Source organism: Poecilia latipinna, unplaced genomic scaffold, assembly GCF_001443285.1.
Source record: "Poecilia latipinna isolate Pla-1442-1.1 unplaced genomic scaffold, P_latipinna-1.0 Scaffold2083, whole genome shotgun sequence".
Lineage (NCBI taxonomy): Eukaryota > Metazoa > Chordata > Actinopteri > Cyprinodontiformes > Poeciliidae > Poecilia > Poecilia latipinna.
Window position 1 is genome coordinate 38,231 of NW_015114699.1, and position 16,782 is coordinate 55,012.

Consider the following 16,782-nt stretch of genomic DNA (forward strand, 5'->3'; position numbering starts at 1 on the left):
GGAAATTAAACGTATTTTGTTTCGGACTTTTTCTTAGTTGATGACAAAAATATGTTCTAAAGACCTTTTTTTAAGTTTTGGAAATGTGTTCATTGTTCATGAGGTTTAGAAAAACAAGACCTTGCAAAACTACCTTTCTCTGCAAACTGTGAAGTGTACGACTAACAGCTGTGAGTAGAGCTGTGAATCTCTGCAGCTCCTCCACAGTCACCATAAACATCTTCCCTACAACTCTGATTAATGCTTTGAGGCCTTCACAGAACAGTTGGATTTATGCTAAGATGACCAAATTCCTTAGGCAATTGTATTAGCACTTTTAAAAAAAATTAGTAAACTGGGCAAAATGCAAAAACACACCGTTAATTTTACATTTTTACTTTTAAAACTGTGAAATGGACAATTTTCCTTTTACTTCAATCAAATAAAACAACAAAGTTTGTGGTTACAACGAGACAAATTGTGAAACTGTGTCAGGTTTTCATCAGGATAAATAAAACATATTTACACACTTACTGCGTTCAGCGCATCCTTTCGCCACTGCTCCATAATCCGCGAGTGCCACCATTCTTCTACTTTGCGCCTGGTCTCGGGTCGATAGTCGTTTTCCCAAACGCCCGTCTCACTGAACAGGGTGCGGATGCTGGGGGACAGGAAGCGGAGCGCTGAGCTCCACAGAGCAGCTCTGCTTCGACAAGGCTGGACTGCACACAGAGGGACGGGAGTCAGCCTCCTCAAGGACGCCTGCATGATGCTGCCTTCAGAAAAATGAGGAAAGAAAAGACAGAGAACAAGAGGTCAGCTGGCAGACATGTTGTGAGTGTTGCCTGTAAAAAAAAACCTGGTACTTCTGGAGAGTGTTGAGTCAAATACTTATGTGCAGGTGTGATACTCAGAACAGGTACAAAACTAATAGATCCTAATAATAGAAACAACCTAATAGAAACTAATGGATAAATAGAATTTGCAGTTTGTTAGAAAAAACAAGACGACAGTATAGTTCTGGTTTGCAGGTTTACATGATCGATTGATAACAATCGGTCATGTGTCGGTATGACACAATTAAGGAAGAAGTCAGGCATTCCCAGTAAACCCAGGTCATAAGCTTGCATTGATTAAGTCCCTGTCCTTTTTCACACCGCCCGTTGTTATATAAGGAAGAAAGGAAAGGAAGAAAGGAAGGGAAGAAGGAAGTGGACGAACCATGTCTCTTTATTTATTGAAAGCAAAATAAACAAAGGTTTTTCCACTCCTGCTCATGTCTGTAGGCGTTAAGTTGGAAATATTTCATATTAGCTTGCAGTTTCAATGTCACTTGTCAGTCATAATGAAGCACTCTTCACTCTCACACTTTTCTCCTGATTGGCTCTGACTGGTAGTCGGTGGGCCAAAAAAAAAGAAAGAAAAAAATATGAAAAAACTGCTTCTTTTTTTTCCTGTTTATTAAATACATGAAAAATAAAAACATTTTTACATTATGTAAATGACTTAGCAAGCATGTTCTTTGATGCTCTTTGTTTTGAGTTTATCAGATAAAGCCCAGGGACTTTTACTTTGATGCGTAAACAGGACTAACCTTGTAAGCCAATCTTGTTCTGTGAAATTCACAAATACCCGGAGCCCGTTTCTCTCTTTTACTGGCAAATTCTTGTGCAATTAATGTTTAGACTAAAGCAGGGTTTACACAAATAGCTCTTTATGTGTTATAGCTACTGGAAAGAAAAGTAGAAGCCTGATCTTTGCTTCTGTAGTCATTTATATTTAGGAGGAAAAAGCTGAATTTCAGCAGTAAAGATGGCAAAAAAATGCCAAAAGAAAAAAACATAAACAGAGCGGCATGGCATAGAAGTCAAAAATCCCTTCATCTCAAATCAGATTTACTTTCATATTATTTAAATCTACAGGCTTGAGGAGCAGATGATGGGTTTGCTCTTGCTTTGAGAAGACTGACAGCTCTCCTCCTCATTTCTCCACAGGATTGTTTTTTTCCACCGCTGCTGTTGTTGTGTAACAGTTGGCGGTTTTCACACCATGTCAGTCACACAACAGCGTGGGATTTCTTTTTTTTTTTGTGAAATGAGAGGTTTATTTGCTCTGATGTGATTATGGCTCTGCGTCACTGCGGCGCCCTGGACAGACCGATCAGAGAACTGAATGACAGTTTTCCATTTAAGTCAAATGAAAGCAGCCCTTGCCTGAAATTCAGCATATCATACACAATCCAGTTCAAATAAAGAGCTTTATGATGTGGGGAAAAAAAGAACAAAAACAAAATGGGAATCAATATAAAACTTAATTAAAACCAAAGAAATAAAATTGGAAGAAAATGTATTAATATTATTTTTTTTTATATTAAGTGTTGCAATTACAGTTACACCTTTGAACTAATATTTTGTCGAGGCAGCTATTGTTTTGATACCACCTTTCGGTTTTCTTGCTGTCTAATCTAAAATGAAATTCAGACATCCTTTGATTGGACTCCTGACATCCTTCTGCTAAAGCCATAGTTTGGAAAAAGGTTACAAAGGATCACCTAAAACTCACACTGCACCTTTTTAACATCAGTCTGAAAATGTTTTTTGTCCACAGCTTTGTGGATGGACGTGTTCTACAAGCAACAACGACCTTCAGTTTTCTCTTTAGAGAATACAGGTCAAAAAGCAAGGTCACAAGCCAGAAGCCTTTTCTCTCACTGAAACTCACAGATTTTTTTAGTTTCTAATTCTTGAGACAATGATTTTATGTCTTTTAAGGTTTTAAATTAATTTTGGCCTTTTGCATGTCTTTTTTTAACACTAAATGCATGCATAATTCTCCCAGTGTTGTGTAACTTTCAGTGAATTTAGTAGATTTTTCATGTTATTGCTGTCGATGTACTGTACAGCACTTTGGTTGACATTTTGTCTAAAAAAAGAAATAAATTTTTTCCAAAGAAATTAGCTGGGCCTGGCTAAAACCTAGATTTTTAGATTTTAACCTGAACTATAATTTTAAATGATACCATGTAGGTCACAATTCCATCTACAAGTTCAAAAATCTGTTTGATATGAACTTGATTTCTTCCACAACCATATCGGTCAGATGTGAACAAAAACATGGTTTCTAAGGCAACCCACAACAATATCCGTACCCTCTTCCTCCTCCTCCTCCACTGAACTTCAGAAGTGCTGCTAACCTGACCTGTGGAGGGAATAATCTCATAGCAGAGACGCCTGGATCTCAGACGACAAGACCTTTAGAGCTGCGGACAATCAGCCCTCCCTGACAACAAGCTGAGATAAAGATGTAAATGAGATACATATACAAGAATTACAACTGATTATCTGAAGCTGGGGAGGAGAAGGTGATTCTACTGTTATGGGAATATAAGACTAGAAAAAAAGAGAGCTATGAGTCAATAAATTCCCTTCTTTCATTCAAAAACAGAGTTAAACCTCCTTTCAGTAACATTATTTTTTAGACTTTTAACAGGCCAGATGTTGCTTTCACTCAGATCTTATATAAATGGAATCTGACCAGCCTGAAGGGAGGACAACTCTCCTGAGGTTAAAACTCAGTTTTTTTCAACCAGATGAGCATTAAAAATCACCCTCCAAACACCTGCTGGTGGGAATGTTTTTTTTTTTTTTTTCTCCTCCCACTAAAACTCCCTGGAGTATTAGCTCAACATCACAGCAAACAGCGCTGCAGCATCAAACTGCAGCTGGGAGAGCTGAGCACTCGAGTCTGGGCACATCTCTGAGTGAGTGGGCTGGAGCGAGAGATGGAGATGATGTTTCTATGGTGACTGGGCACATCCATTCGGGAGTCTCCAGAGAAGAGGGACTGAAAACTTCTGCAAACACTCAGATCATCAGTACATGTTGGGGTCAGATCATCATAATGGCTTCCTTACAGCTGCTAACATCTTTTTGCAGTCATCTGTTCCCTAATAGCACGTTTCATTCCCTTAAAAAGCACCGATTTGTGTCCAAAGACATAATTTATATGAGGTAAAAAGTATTTTTATATCTATAAAATTAATGGAAACACTGGACTATATTCAGTTGGGTCTTTTGTTGTTGTTGTTGCTATATTTCCCTTGTTTTTTCATTATCAAAAGAAAATGACTTATCATGTTAAAGACTGCCATGTGTATGACAATTCACAATGAGTTTTGGACTCTACTAAACATCCTGAAAAACCAATGCCATAATATTTTTATTATTTTTAGAATAAATCATTATTTGCTTTTCTCAAAACATCACAGTGCAACAAACACAAACACAAAACAAACTGGAGAGAATCTGCTCTTCTGGTTAATTAATCAAATACACAATCAATCACAATGTCAGTTAAATAGGTATTTTAATATTTCCCAAGAAACACATTTCTCCTTTTTTGTATGAGATTCTACCATAAAAACAATCTCTCCTAACATGAACTCTTCAAAGAGTGAAATTGAAAGTAAACAACAGGAAATCTGACCTGACCAAGGCAGAGTTTCATACCTAATCTTTCAAATCAGTTGCTTGTAAACAATAAACTGATCTTTTCACTGATTTTTTTCTCTCGCCTGCCCTTTCAACACACTTTTTGTTTAACTTTTGATTCATACTGAAATGTTCAATTTATTTAAATTTTTGCAGTTTTTCCTCTTGTCTCTGTTGTGTATTCTCATGCTTTTTTATGTTCTTTCTGTGCCACCTATGCTGGCTTAATAACAGCATTCTTATGTCTGAAGTTTAGGGTTTAAAACTAAATCCAGGAAATGGAAACTCGACTTTTGATGCCAATAGGAATATCAGTCAGATGATGTTTGTCTGCGTGATGCCATGATCGAAAAACTAGAGCTAATAGAAAATCATCATTCTCTATCATGGGACTCATTTATTCACAGACGAATCAAAACACTGCAAATCACAAAAATGTACAATGCTGCAACATAAGCTTTCATTACCCTCGAACTCTCAGTGCTAAGGCACAAGACCATATAAATCTCACAACAACTACCCTGGATTAATTATGTTCTGTACCGCAGGTGATTGTCAATCATAAAAACGTTTATTGAGTTTTTATTTTTTTTACATAAAATAACATTTTTGCTGGCTTCGCCACTACTTTCAGTCTGAAATATTGTTTATTTTGAACGTTTTTCTGTTCCAGGGTCATCACATTTACCATTATCAAACATGTTCTTTCTGCACAAAGCCAAACTCCAATTCATCTTCTATCACTTAGACAGGGCTAACTCGACCAGTTTCCATATTTTTGTCACTTAACTGAAATGACGTTTTGTTGTTTCATTATGTTTATAATCGGGTTTCAATGTGAAAGGAAAGAAAATCGAGACGGTGTGAAATATTTATAAAATATACGATTTAGACAACTTACCACTTTATCTCAGATTCCTTTGTTTCCGCGTTCTAGTCATAGGAATATATAATCTACTATTCTTGTCCAAAACGTTACATTTCTCATTTAAAACCTACATAAATGATCTGTTTTTCTGCATCACGACTGCTCCAAGGGCGCCGCCATCTTGGATTCAATAATCTTTATTGACACAGCACGAGTGTACAACGGTTTCTTTTTCTTCCTTTTCTTCTTCTTTTTTTGCCCCAATTACTTCACATAGACATATAATACATATAATATAGTTTCAGTATTCTTTAATAATTTTGTTTATTTTCTTCTCCAGAGCTCAACTTAGTTAACTTTTAGTGCTCATGCACGTCTTATATCAACGTGTATGAGTAACATTGTTTTTGTTCATTCCAGTGAGTCAATGCAAATTTGTTGCCTTGCAGCAACCAGAAATTTTGTTGGTTGCTGCAAAATCATTGAAGAATTTATAGTCTTCAGTGAAACAGAAAAAGGTTTAAGTTATTGTTTGTTTGATTTTGGCAAACTACAAATATAAAAAGAAAAGTAAAATAGTTTTTGTCCAGACTGAAACATCACATGGCAATTTAATTTGATGTTTTTGCTGTCTTATTCTTTTTTATTCCTCACTGTCTGCTAATTTTACTTCCTTGGCTTGTGCATGTCATTTTTGTGGGTTTGTAGGCTCATTAAAACTGTGTTTCCTCTTCAGCTGTTCAACTGTGCAGTCAGCTGTGTAGCTAAGTTACAATGAAGCACCAAAGTCCCTCTCACACCTGATTACTGTGAGGCCTGTAATCAGTAAATCATTTTATTAGAATCTGACAACATGTAGAAGGCTAAGAGAGAACAACAATAACATAATCTTCTGAAAAAAGATTCAAGAACAAATGAACGATATTAACGATAGTTGTTGCTGAGGTGGCACAATTAGGCTTTGGGGGCAATTATTTTTTTTAACATAGAGCCAAGTTGGTTTGGATCAATTTTCATCGGTCATCATTTGTTGCATCGTTTACTCATTTAAAACACATGACGAAAAGGGGGCACTTAAGATAAAACGTGTGTTTGTTGTTTCGCATTTGCAGCAGGAGAGAATATCTCTTTGGCAATTTCCGGCATAAAGCAAATGTGGACGTTTGTTCTCGTCTTCGTCACAAGTTTGATAGGGAGCCAACTTCTCATCACCGTGTTGCTTCTAAAAGCAACCCCCTGTGGTTGTGTTACCTTTGATCAGACAGAAACCGTTAAAGCTGCCTCACTGCAAGAGAGAAGAGGAGCAAGTGGGAAGGAAAGTTCCTCCGCCTGACATCAGTGAGCTAAACCTGGGGCTTTGCTCCGACTTGCCCTCGTATATCAGAGCAGAAATATGTGTTCGCCTGAGGCACAACAGGACATGGATACAGAGCCGGAATGAGAGGGAAATGGGTTTCTGACACTGAGGAGATGCTAACCCACCAGATATAACCCCAAATCATCAGATACAGACATTCATTTGATACTCACTTCTGCACTTAGTCTATCAATGGAAAACATATGGGACCATCTTTTTTCAATAATTGCATTCATGTCACCGTTTCATTCAGAAAATAATCTCAGACATGACGCAAGAAACATTTCATATTTATTTTCTTGCTATTATTGATACCCACGGTGTCTGGTAATGTTTTAGGCTTTTAAGAGCTTTTTCACTGTTTTTCTTTGACTCTTTCTTTGGTGTATTTGCAATAAGTCTGAATGACCAATTTCCAAATGAAAAAAAAACAAATAGGACACCACCTGAAGTTGGAAATGTGAATTTAAAACTGAATTTATATATATAACAGATCTGCTTGTAAAGTGTTGAAAAAGTGCAGAGGTAAATTGTGTACCAGGGTTTTTGATGTCACCAGCTTTGCATTAAAGACTGCAAACTTCTAGAGACTGAAATTGTTGCACCTTCTTCTTTGTAAAGTAACTCAATCTTAGCCAGATTGGATGGAGGGCATCTGGGAACATTAACTTTCAAGTCTTGCTGCACATTTTCACATTGTATTTAGCTTGACTTTGATTAGACCGCTCTGTCACATTAATATGAGCTCATTCCAGTTTTTGGAGCCACTTCCAGGACTGTCTGCTCAATCCATCTTCCCACCAAGGCTTCCTTGTCCTACCCCAATATTTTACTGTGGGTTTCAAAACAACTAAAATATTGTAACATAATTATGGGAGTAAGAAAAAAGTTGTTTTTAGCTTCAGGTTGAAAACATTTGTTTGTTTTAACACATTTTTTGACACTCGCTACATGCTGTGAAGATTTCTCCTAACGTCAGTCACTCACTATTTTTCTAATTGATGCTCTAACAAGATGACATGTAAAGAAAAAAATTATATTCTGTAGCAGAAACAGATGGAGGCTCAGGTTGTTTAAATGAATTAAGACAATTTATAGCATAAAGTTTGACATAAAACCTGGAATCAGTTTGTCTCGGGGTTCCTCTTCCTTATGAATCTTTTTCATTGTCTTTTTATGGAACAAAATGAAAGACACTTTTATTTTTTTTCTTCATCTGTATTACACTGGAAAGTAACATTGTTTTTTGGAATGCAACATTATGCATATGTCAAGCTGGCCTACTTGTGTTTCTCAAACAAATCATGCCGAAAGCAACCAATTACCCCTCTGTTCCATTAGCGAACGCCTCCTGATTCCCGACATGACAAACAGCCGCTGGTAATCACCCCCTTTTCCCGATTGCATGTCAGCAGCAGAGCGGCAGATGACAAACAGCCTCCCACAGCCACAGTGGCAGCAATGTTCTCGGTAGAGCGCATATGAGGGCGGGCCTGTCGCTACCTGTCCAAGGTTGACCTTTCGTGACCCAGAGTCTGATTCTCGATCCGTATCTGCCCGACCGAGGCTCCGGCCCAGGAAGCAATCTCACACCCTCTCAGCTCCCAGAGAGGGAGGACAGGCAGGCTGACGGGTCTCTGCCTGCTGTTGACCGCGTTTCAGGGAAAGTGATAAGTGTGATTTTTATTTCCCAGGCCCATTTCACATCAACAGGCTTGTGCGCCCCTCGCTTATCTGCTCTCACTGGGACCGAAGGCAAAGAGAGGAGCATGATTGCACAAAAGGAGATGAGGAGCTTTGCAGTCGCAAACAAAATCTCAATCTGGGTGGATCTCTGGGGCCGCACCGTGATCTATCCTGATGTTTCATCTGGCACAGCTGCACCTCGGATTAAAAATCGAATCGTTGCAGCAGAATATGTTGCTGCGTCTCCCAGGAACCCCATCACACTTGAGTTATTTATTATTTATTTATGTCGTAATTGTGAAAGTTGATGACAAGATTCTGAAGTGCTGAAAAATGTTATGTTAAATCACAATTTATCAAGCTAATGTGAATACTGAATAGTCTGATCAACCATTAATGATACTAATTTTATCCTCTGAATGTAGTTTGTGCATTAAAATATTTATATTCACCTTGAAATCAAGTTATTAAGGGTTTAATTGGATTTGTTTTATTTTTTTTCCTTGTGCAACTTCATTAAAACCAAACACTTAAACCATTAACACACCACTGACTCCAATGTTCAGCCATGATTATGTTTCAAATTGACTTTTCTTTGAACTGCCTTTCTGTGCTTGCATAAATGAACTCCTAATTAGTGTAATATTTATGCCCAGAGTGATTATTGTGAATGTAAGAGTGATGATTAACCAGCAGCCTAGTACGACTTTCTGAAGAGGAAATCGCACAGGATGGGTTTTAACCCTTTCATTTACAGATATCTCTAAAATCTTTGTCAAACCGCAATAATGTCTCTAAATTACATGTTTAACAATGTATGAGTATATAAGGCTTTTTGTCACACAAATATTTTTCACAGTGAAGCCATCACCAAATATAAATCTCGTAAATACCTGTGAAAACAGGATTTTCACATAGATTTTTGAGAAATGAGTAATGCTTGAGATGTTTTACTCTAATGAAGTAACATTTAGATTTAGATTTATTTGACATTGTTTATTATCTTTTCAGAGTCACCTGTCTCATTTGTCATCAGATACAAATGGAAATTATTTAAATCTAAATGTGTCACGAGTAAGAAGCATCATAAAAGAGTCGGATAATATATGTCCAAGTGAAATCTCTAAAATAATTGGACTATTCCTTAATAAAGATGTTATGTAACTCAGAGTGTAACACAACAAGCTCACAAAGTTTAAAAAAAATAAAGAAAATACTGAATAGTAACTGTCAGTAAAAAGTTATTACTTTCTAATTAAGCGCAAGTAAACCAACTAAAAGACTCAAACGAATGAAATCTTTCAGCTTCAGGTGGATTTTCTGCAGGAGTCACGTTTAGATCTCACAGGTAAAAGAAGGATGTTTCAGATTCACTTCACCTCCTTTTTACTCCTTAAAAAAAATAAAACACAGTTGCTAAGACATGTCAGTGGTACACTTTCTAAACATTTAAAGAGGCTGATCGTGCTCCGCTCAATGAGACGCTGCTTACTGCAGCTGCCACAACGCAAGTGTGGACTTGGGTATTTTAGCTTCACTGAGTTTAGAGGGGAAATCTTTAAACCCACTCAGTTAAAGTACTCTGTCAGGATCTCTGCTTGACCCTTGATGTTGAGGTTGAACCGGACTATGCATGTAAAATAAAAGGAATGGCCTCATGCATCAAGAATGGAGACTTCTACACACATTAGGCAGAAAGCGCTCTAACGTGTGGCATATTAAAATTACACAGCCTAATATTATTCTGTCAATCTGCTTTAGCTTTTTAAGACAAGACCGTTCTAAACCTTTCGGAAACTAGACAACTTCTGCTAATCTTAAATGAATATCTCTGATTAGATTGTTATTATTTGCTTTGTTATCATCACTATTAATTATTCAAACAAACTCCCATATTATTTAATGAAAGGATGAGGGCACCACTTTATTGCCTTGGTGATAAATTCTCAGTGCCTTGCAGTGCGACAGAAACCTCCGTAGACGTCAGATTCACCGGGTTCGGATGTAAAACAGGAGATTTAACACTCCTACTCTCGAAATGCATGAACCCAGTCCTCAACATCTAATTAAGGCGGTTGTGTGTTAGAGCCGGTGGGTCAGAGCAACAGCGTCTGACAAAATGTGGAGCTGATGAAGGCCAAGGAGGAGCGGCTGCAGAGCCTGCTTCCCTGAACACACAGGCACATTTTTAGAAAATGAATCTTTCATACACTTTCCTTCAGCAGGGGGAGACTTTTATCTTACTCCATTTGCATTTTTGTCACCAAAGCAATTTACATTTTTATAGCATAATTAATGAGCAAGGAAGTCATTTACATCTCCCTCCTCTGTTCGCCGCTGCATTGTCTGGAGCATATCTGATGCGAAAGGGACCCGCGTTCGGGAGGCGTGTGGGAGGGTTTCAGAGAGACAGACAGGTATCTGAATTTACAGAAAGAGAACCAAACAAATGGGTAAATTTTTTAAAGCAAAAAAAAAAAAAAAAAAGGAGGCTGAGTGTGCTGTCATAATTAAACTGGGACAAGAGGACAAGGTCTTTCAGGTGTAAATTGAGGCCAGAGCATCTTTATCTTCAGCGGGCACTCACATCAAACCCTGAGAGGCAGGACTCCGGAGCAAATTACACCATTTAAGTAGCACAAAAGGAATCAGTTCGTCCAGGTAGCATTTAAATTCCCCAGCCTGCAAAAGATGAAACAGCATAATTCATCATGATTTGGCTCCTGGTCAATGACCCAGTTCTGTCAATATCTCATAATAGTTTCTGATGCGTTATATATAAATTGTTGGGAGGAAATAAACACACTTATTTCCAGAGCGAAAACTTTAAAACCTTTCAAAAAGCTGAGGTAAAATAGAAACACGACAGCTTGAGGAAAACAGAAGTTAAGTGCTGCGTGGTGATAGATTTGAGTTTGCGGTTGCTTTTTAAAGGTTTTATTTGTCTGTTTTAGGAATGAATAACATTAAAGAGACATGCTGTGAAAAAGTGCGTCGTATTTCCCGACCTTTGAATTTGCGTTGAACTAAATCCAGTTTGAAACTTTCACTGCCAAAACTGACCAGGTGTTCAACCAAAGATCTAAATGTTGTTTCAGCTAGCATTAGAGCAACCAGGTGACAAAGCCACGTGTTTATTGATGTGTCTGGCTTCCCCTCAGTGCACAATGTGGCGGATGAAGACAAGCACAGGCATAAACAAAGCTTGTGAGCAGAGAGCAGGTGAACACACAAGGGATTATAAACAAATGACTTTCTTTTTTTTTTTTTTTTTTTTGAAAATGCCAGGAAAAAAGACAAAGATGTTTTTTTGTTTTTTTTAAATAACTGCGACCAAACGTATGGCTCTCAGATTTGTGTCATATAACATGTAAAAACAAATGAGCATGGTCTTTTCAGGTCACCTACATTTCAGGGCTCTCCAAAAATGTTTGCACATCTGTTAAACATAAATAAAAATCCTTAAAATAAACTTGTTTTTGATGCAGCAGCAGCATAATTTCATAGTGAAAATGTATATTTATTCAGTGGTGATAAAATACCTTGTTAAACAATAACTCTTTTTAACAAAACTGGCAGCAGCACACTATCACCAATGATAGCAAGGTTGTTTCATATTTGATAACGTTCAAATATGTAATGCAAGATGTTGCCTTAAGAAAAACATTTCTCCAGTAGTGAATAATGTTCTGCCAGTGTTTGTTGAGATTTGCAAATTAATGAAACACTTACTTTGTTTTTCTCCTTAACTGTACAGAAAAAAACTGCTAAATCTTTTATTTTTAGGGTGGATTGAGTGAAAGCTGCACAGTTTTCCCTTAGAAACTTTCATGTACTTCTGAAGCTCAGCAAACCAAATTTATCCAGAATAAAGAAAGGGTCGGAGGTTAAGCTTCTCTGCATGGCACACGGATTATCTTCTTATGTTTTGAGCAATTACTCAAATGAAACACCAGGCATATTCGTTGGTGTGACCTTATCAGAAAAGTCACCTCTGAATCTGACATTTCTGCCGTCTTTGGCAACTTCACAGAAACACTAAAGTGTCCTGCAAAAGTATTCATACCCAGCAGATATTCTTACATTATCCACACCACTCAGTGTGTTTTATTAGAATTTGGTGTGATGGACCATCAGAAAGTAGCACTTGATTGCGATGTTGGGTGAAAATGATGCTTGGCTCTCTTTCCAAGGCTGAAATGAAATTCAGGGTAATAAATTCACCTCACAAGTCACACATTACAATTTTCATATTGAAAAATAGTGCCGGCAGTACCATGCTGCAGAGAAAAGCAACCCAAAGATGTATCTTTGGGTTTTCCAACTACTCTAGTAGTAGTTGTCCTACTACTAGAACTACTAGATCTACAACAGACTGGGTTAAAGCATATCCATGTGCTAATATGGCTCAATTAAAGTCCAGACCCCAATACATCTTTGAATATGTGGCAAATTTAAAGTTCATGCTCGCAGATGCTCTCTATTCAATCTGAATTAACTTGATTTGGTTGGTAAAGACATTTTTGCATATATTTTAGTCCCTAGCAGAAAAATGTGTTCCTGTGACTCAGGGGGATGAGGTGCATGCCACAGATTTTTATTTGTAAAATATCCTGCAAAGCAAGCATTTTTGCTCCACTTGACAATTACTTTCTTACGTTGGTGTACAAATATGAAATGTGTTGATGTTTGTGGTGACAGCTGAAGTTTGAGGGGTTTGAATTATCTGGTATTATTCTGGAGTGGCTTTGATAAATTGAGGATGAAACTGTGCACAGACGGACTTCAAGGACTTCTCTAACTAAGCTCGTTTCCCCCCAATCCTATAAAAGCTGGTTTGAGCTGATAAACTGGCTAATATGGAGCAACAGTTCCATTGGCTCTGACAGCAGACTGAGATGAATTGCTTTTTCTATCAGGAATTAGGGTCTTCTGCCGCCAGGAAGTTTCTAAAAGCAGGTCAGCGTCATTAAGCGGACGGCGTGTGTTGCGCTCGTCTCTGCTGTCCCTGCGCACTGGAGACTCTCCCCACACCATTCCCCAGTGTTTTGGTGCTCAGTGCTCACACCTGAAGTGGCAGAGCCGAGCTCAGAGCGCACAGAGCTGGGTTTGGAGAGCCAGACAGCGGGAAAAGATATTTCCAGGGAGGAAGGATGCGCGCATATGGCGAGAGTTGGACGGGTTCGTTGCGAATGAATTTCTCCTCTGGGAGCTCCGTTTATTTAAAAAGAAATCACACGCGTTAAGCGTTTCTGCACGCTGCCCTTCCTTCCCGCCTGCCGTCCGAGGCTCTTCGAAGCACCATGCGAGCCGGAGAGACGCGCCTTGTGCCATGTTGAACAGCTCCGGGACCCTCCTGCTGGCTCTGACCGCGGTGGCCGCACTTCTCCCGCCATGCCGAGGCTGGAGCGACGAGGACCTCCTCCTGCCGCCCATCAACTCCTCCAACAGGTTCCTGGCCAACCTGGAGGTGGACGTGCGCTTCTCCAAGAGGTCCGTGGAGGAGAGCGACGCCTCGCCCGAAGCATCCCCGCTGCAGAGCCTCGCTCCCGCGCAGTCCCAGTGCAACGTGACGGTCCACAGGCTGCTGCCCACCTCGCTGGTGGCCCGCTGGGACAGCAGCTTCGGCTTCCAGTGTGACGTGCTCGTCTACACCACCAACAACCACGGCCGGGCGTTCTTCTCCGCCTCCTTCAACCGGGCCATCTCACCCGTGGTGATCGAGCACCTCGGGGTCACCGGGGGTCAGCAGGAGATGAGGCTGTGCGTGGGTTGCGGGATGTCCCGGTACCGCCGCTTCGGCCAGGGCCGGTCGAAGGGACAGCAGAGCGGGGACCAGGTGGCTTTCTGCTGCGTGGATTTCAGCCTGGACGAGCTGAGGGGGGACAAAAGTTGGAGGCTGAACAGGAAGCCCATCGAGTCGACACTTGTGGCTTGTTTCATGACTCTGGTCATCATCGTGTGGAGTGTTGCTGCTCTCATATGGCCGGTACCGATCATTGCAGGGTTTCTGCCTAACGGTATGGAGCAGAGGAGACCCAGATAACTGAGAAACCCACTACACTAAAGGGCTATTCCGCTGCATTTAACGACCCCAGCCGTCATAAATCTGAATAATAAGGATGGTCAGATTCCACCAAGATTATTTTAGATTTATTGCAGTCTATCAAATACAAGTTGGGATTTGTGAAACCTTTGTGAAATGTCATGAATGAGCAATTTTAAGGTTTATTTTACACGAGAACCCGTCACAAATCATACGACCAAGACGATTATTCTAGCTTTACGAAGCCTGTATTTAATTCATAAAAAAAAAAAACATTAAATACAGATTATGTAAAACATAATTTCTGATTGGTTGATTCAGTTTAAACAAAAATAATAAAGAAAAGAAACTATTTTGAGGTTTGTTTTGACATCACTAAGCTAATTTTCAAACTGGATCACGTTTGATAAATTATGCCACATAGACAGCTCAAACCAGGACATGACTATTCTAAGACAAATTTTATGAAAATATAAGCTGTGGTTTTGCAGTCCTAATTGTTTGTCTCTAAAAACAGAGAGACATTTCTCTCTTTTTTTTTTTTTGCTCAGAGACCATCTAACCTGGGCTCCGGCGTGAAGATTACAAAACCTGGACAATTAAATCCTATAGAGAACAACCCTACACTGCTGATACAGTGTATGATAGGAGGATTTTCTGAAACTCAGTTTCAGAAAATGCAGAAAATATAGAGCTGTTGTAAGGTTTTGTTTTATTTTTGTTTGTTTAATTTATTTATTTATTTTGCTTGAGACCAGTTTACATGACTTCCTTCCTGACATTTTATAGAACATTTTTACATTAATGGTTGCACTATGTGTAATTTCTGATTCAAATTTGCTAAGACTCCAAAAAGAGTCAATTGAAGGCTTTTTTTTTCCATAAGACCAACTTATTTAGTTGAAAAGTTGAAAAGTACACCACTTAAACAGCTCACATCTGAATAAAATATGTTTTTTCATATGTGAACCCAGTTGTAAAAACAACTTTTAAAAAACCTCATTTTAAAGCTTCATTTTGGCTCAGTATCACTTTAAATTAGGTTCATTTAATAATTAAAACCTATAATTACTATACACTGACGACCGACGAGCCTGGACGAGTCCATACTTTCTCTGTGTGATCCAATTTTCAAGTTGGAGCTCATGCAAATTATTTTTGGACCGTAAACAAATAAGGTTTCATGTTCCAAAGATCCCAACATATTATGTTTCTAGATTATATCTTTAGAGCAGCATAGTTGTCTTCATGTTCAACTGTCTAGGTATGTAATCATAAAGCTGGATCTGAAATGTAAGATGCTACAAACTTTTTCTTCTGTAAAAGGTTTGAAGAAAAGTTTCACTGATAACAAAGTATCTGTCCTTTAGTGCAGAATAATGCTGTAAAAGTCTGAGCTCTCTTGGTGGTGTAATTTTCTAGCTGTAGCCCATATAAGGTGTTCTAGGGTGAAAAAAAGGTACATTTGAGATTTTAAGTTTCCAACTAGAGTAGATCAAAGGTATTCCTGACTTGTTAAATGCAGTAAAATAGCCCAGCCAAGTGCTGTCGGACGCTGACTTCAGTGTGTTGAAAAAACAAACTTTAATATATGAATATAGCCTGTGCTGCCTATACTATAACTGTAGCCATTCAGTAAATGAATGTGGAGACCCTCAGAGGTTTGGGTTGATCTTTTCCCTTTAGACTCCTCCTCTTTAGGACAAACCAAGGTAAAGTCTAATTATAATAGCCAATGGTAATCTATACTGGGACCAACACCAATGTGTTTTGTACACCCTTATAAGCCTTCCTAGATAATGTCAGCGTAAACTGTGCCACCTTCTATCTTTAAATGGTGTTTGTATAGTTTTTAATCTTTTTAGACTGTTTTTGCCTTATAATATCAAATTTAGGACTTTTGCACAGGAAGCTGAACATTAAAGTGTGCTGTCACTGTGGGATACTTAACCTATAATCAAGCTCTGTAACATTTATTATTTAATAAAAACCATTATAAATACATGTTAGTTATAAAAAAGTTTAAATTATCATATTATTACATTTCTAAAGGTCTAATATATCTGTTTATTTGCATTAATGTTTCAAACTTTTAATGAAATAAATATTTAAATCCTTTAGCCTACTAGTTTTGTCTGACTCCTTTTCTGTGTTTTAAATCAGTTTGTTCAAGGCTTAACTCTGTTATTACAATTATTCTTATATATTCTTATATATAATCCAGTTAATCATAAGATAGTTTCTGTATGCAAAAAGGTTTAACAAAGTGAGCAGGCTGCTGTTTTTTTTTTTTAAAAAAAAAAACATCCATCCATTCATCCATCCATTTTCTTCCGCTTATCCGGGGTCAGGTCGC

The 16,782-nt window shown here is 38.4% G+C and overlaps 2 protein-coding genes across 3 annotated transcripts in view; one reads left to right on the plus strand and one right to left on the minus strand.

Moving 5' to 3' along the window:
* The window catches only part of lars2 (leucyl-tRNA synthetase 2, mitochondrial), a 36,761-nt gene extending 31,223 nt beyond the window's left edge, over window positions 1–5,538 (minus strand). The window contains exons 1-2 of one of the 2 annotated variants that reach the window (XM_015016956.1): window positions 5,371–5,538; window positions 514–751 (exon numbers count right to left, since the gene is read on the minus strand). In XM_015016956.1, the coding sequence (XP_014872442.1) occupies window positions 514–747 (234 nt within the window). In that variant the 5' untranslated portion in view covers window positions 748–751; window positions 5,371–5,538. Of the gene's footprint in view, window positions 1–513; window positions 756–5,370 lie in introns of both variants that reach the window. The other variant, XM_015016955.1, reaches the window with a different exon arrangement.
* A 5,926-nt stretch (window positions 5,539–11,464) lies between these two features.
* On the plus strand, window positions 11,465–15,998 carry tmem158 (transmembrane protein 158). The gene has a single exon (XM_015016960.1). The coding sequence runs from the start codon at window positions 13,713–13,715 to the stop codon at window positions 14,424–14,426; it is 714 nt and encodes a 237-aa protein (XP_014872446.1). The 5' UTR covers window positions 11,465–13,712; the 3' UTR covers window positions 14,427–15,998.
* Window positions 15,999–16,782: the final 784 nt, after the last annotated feature.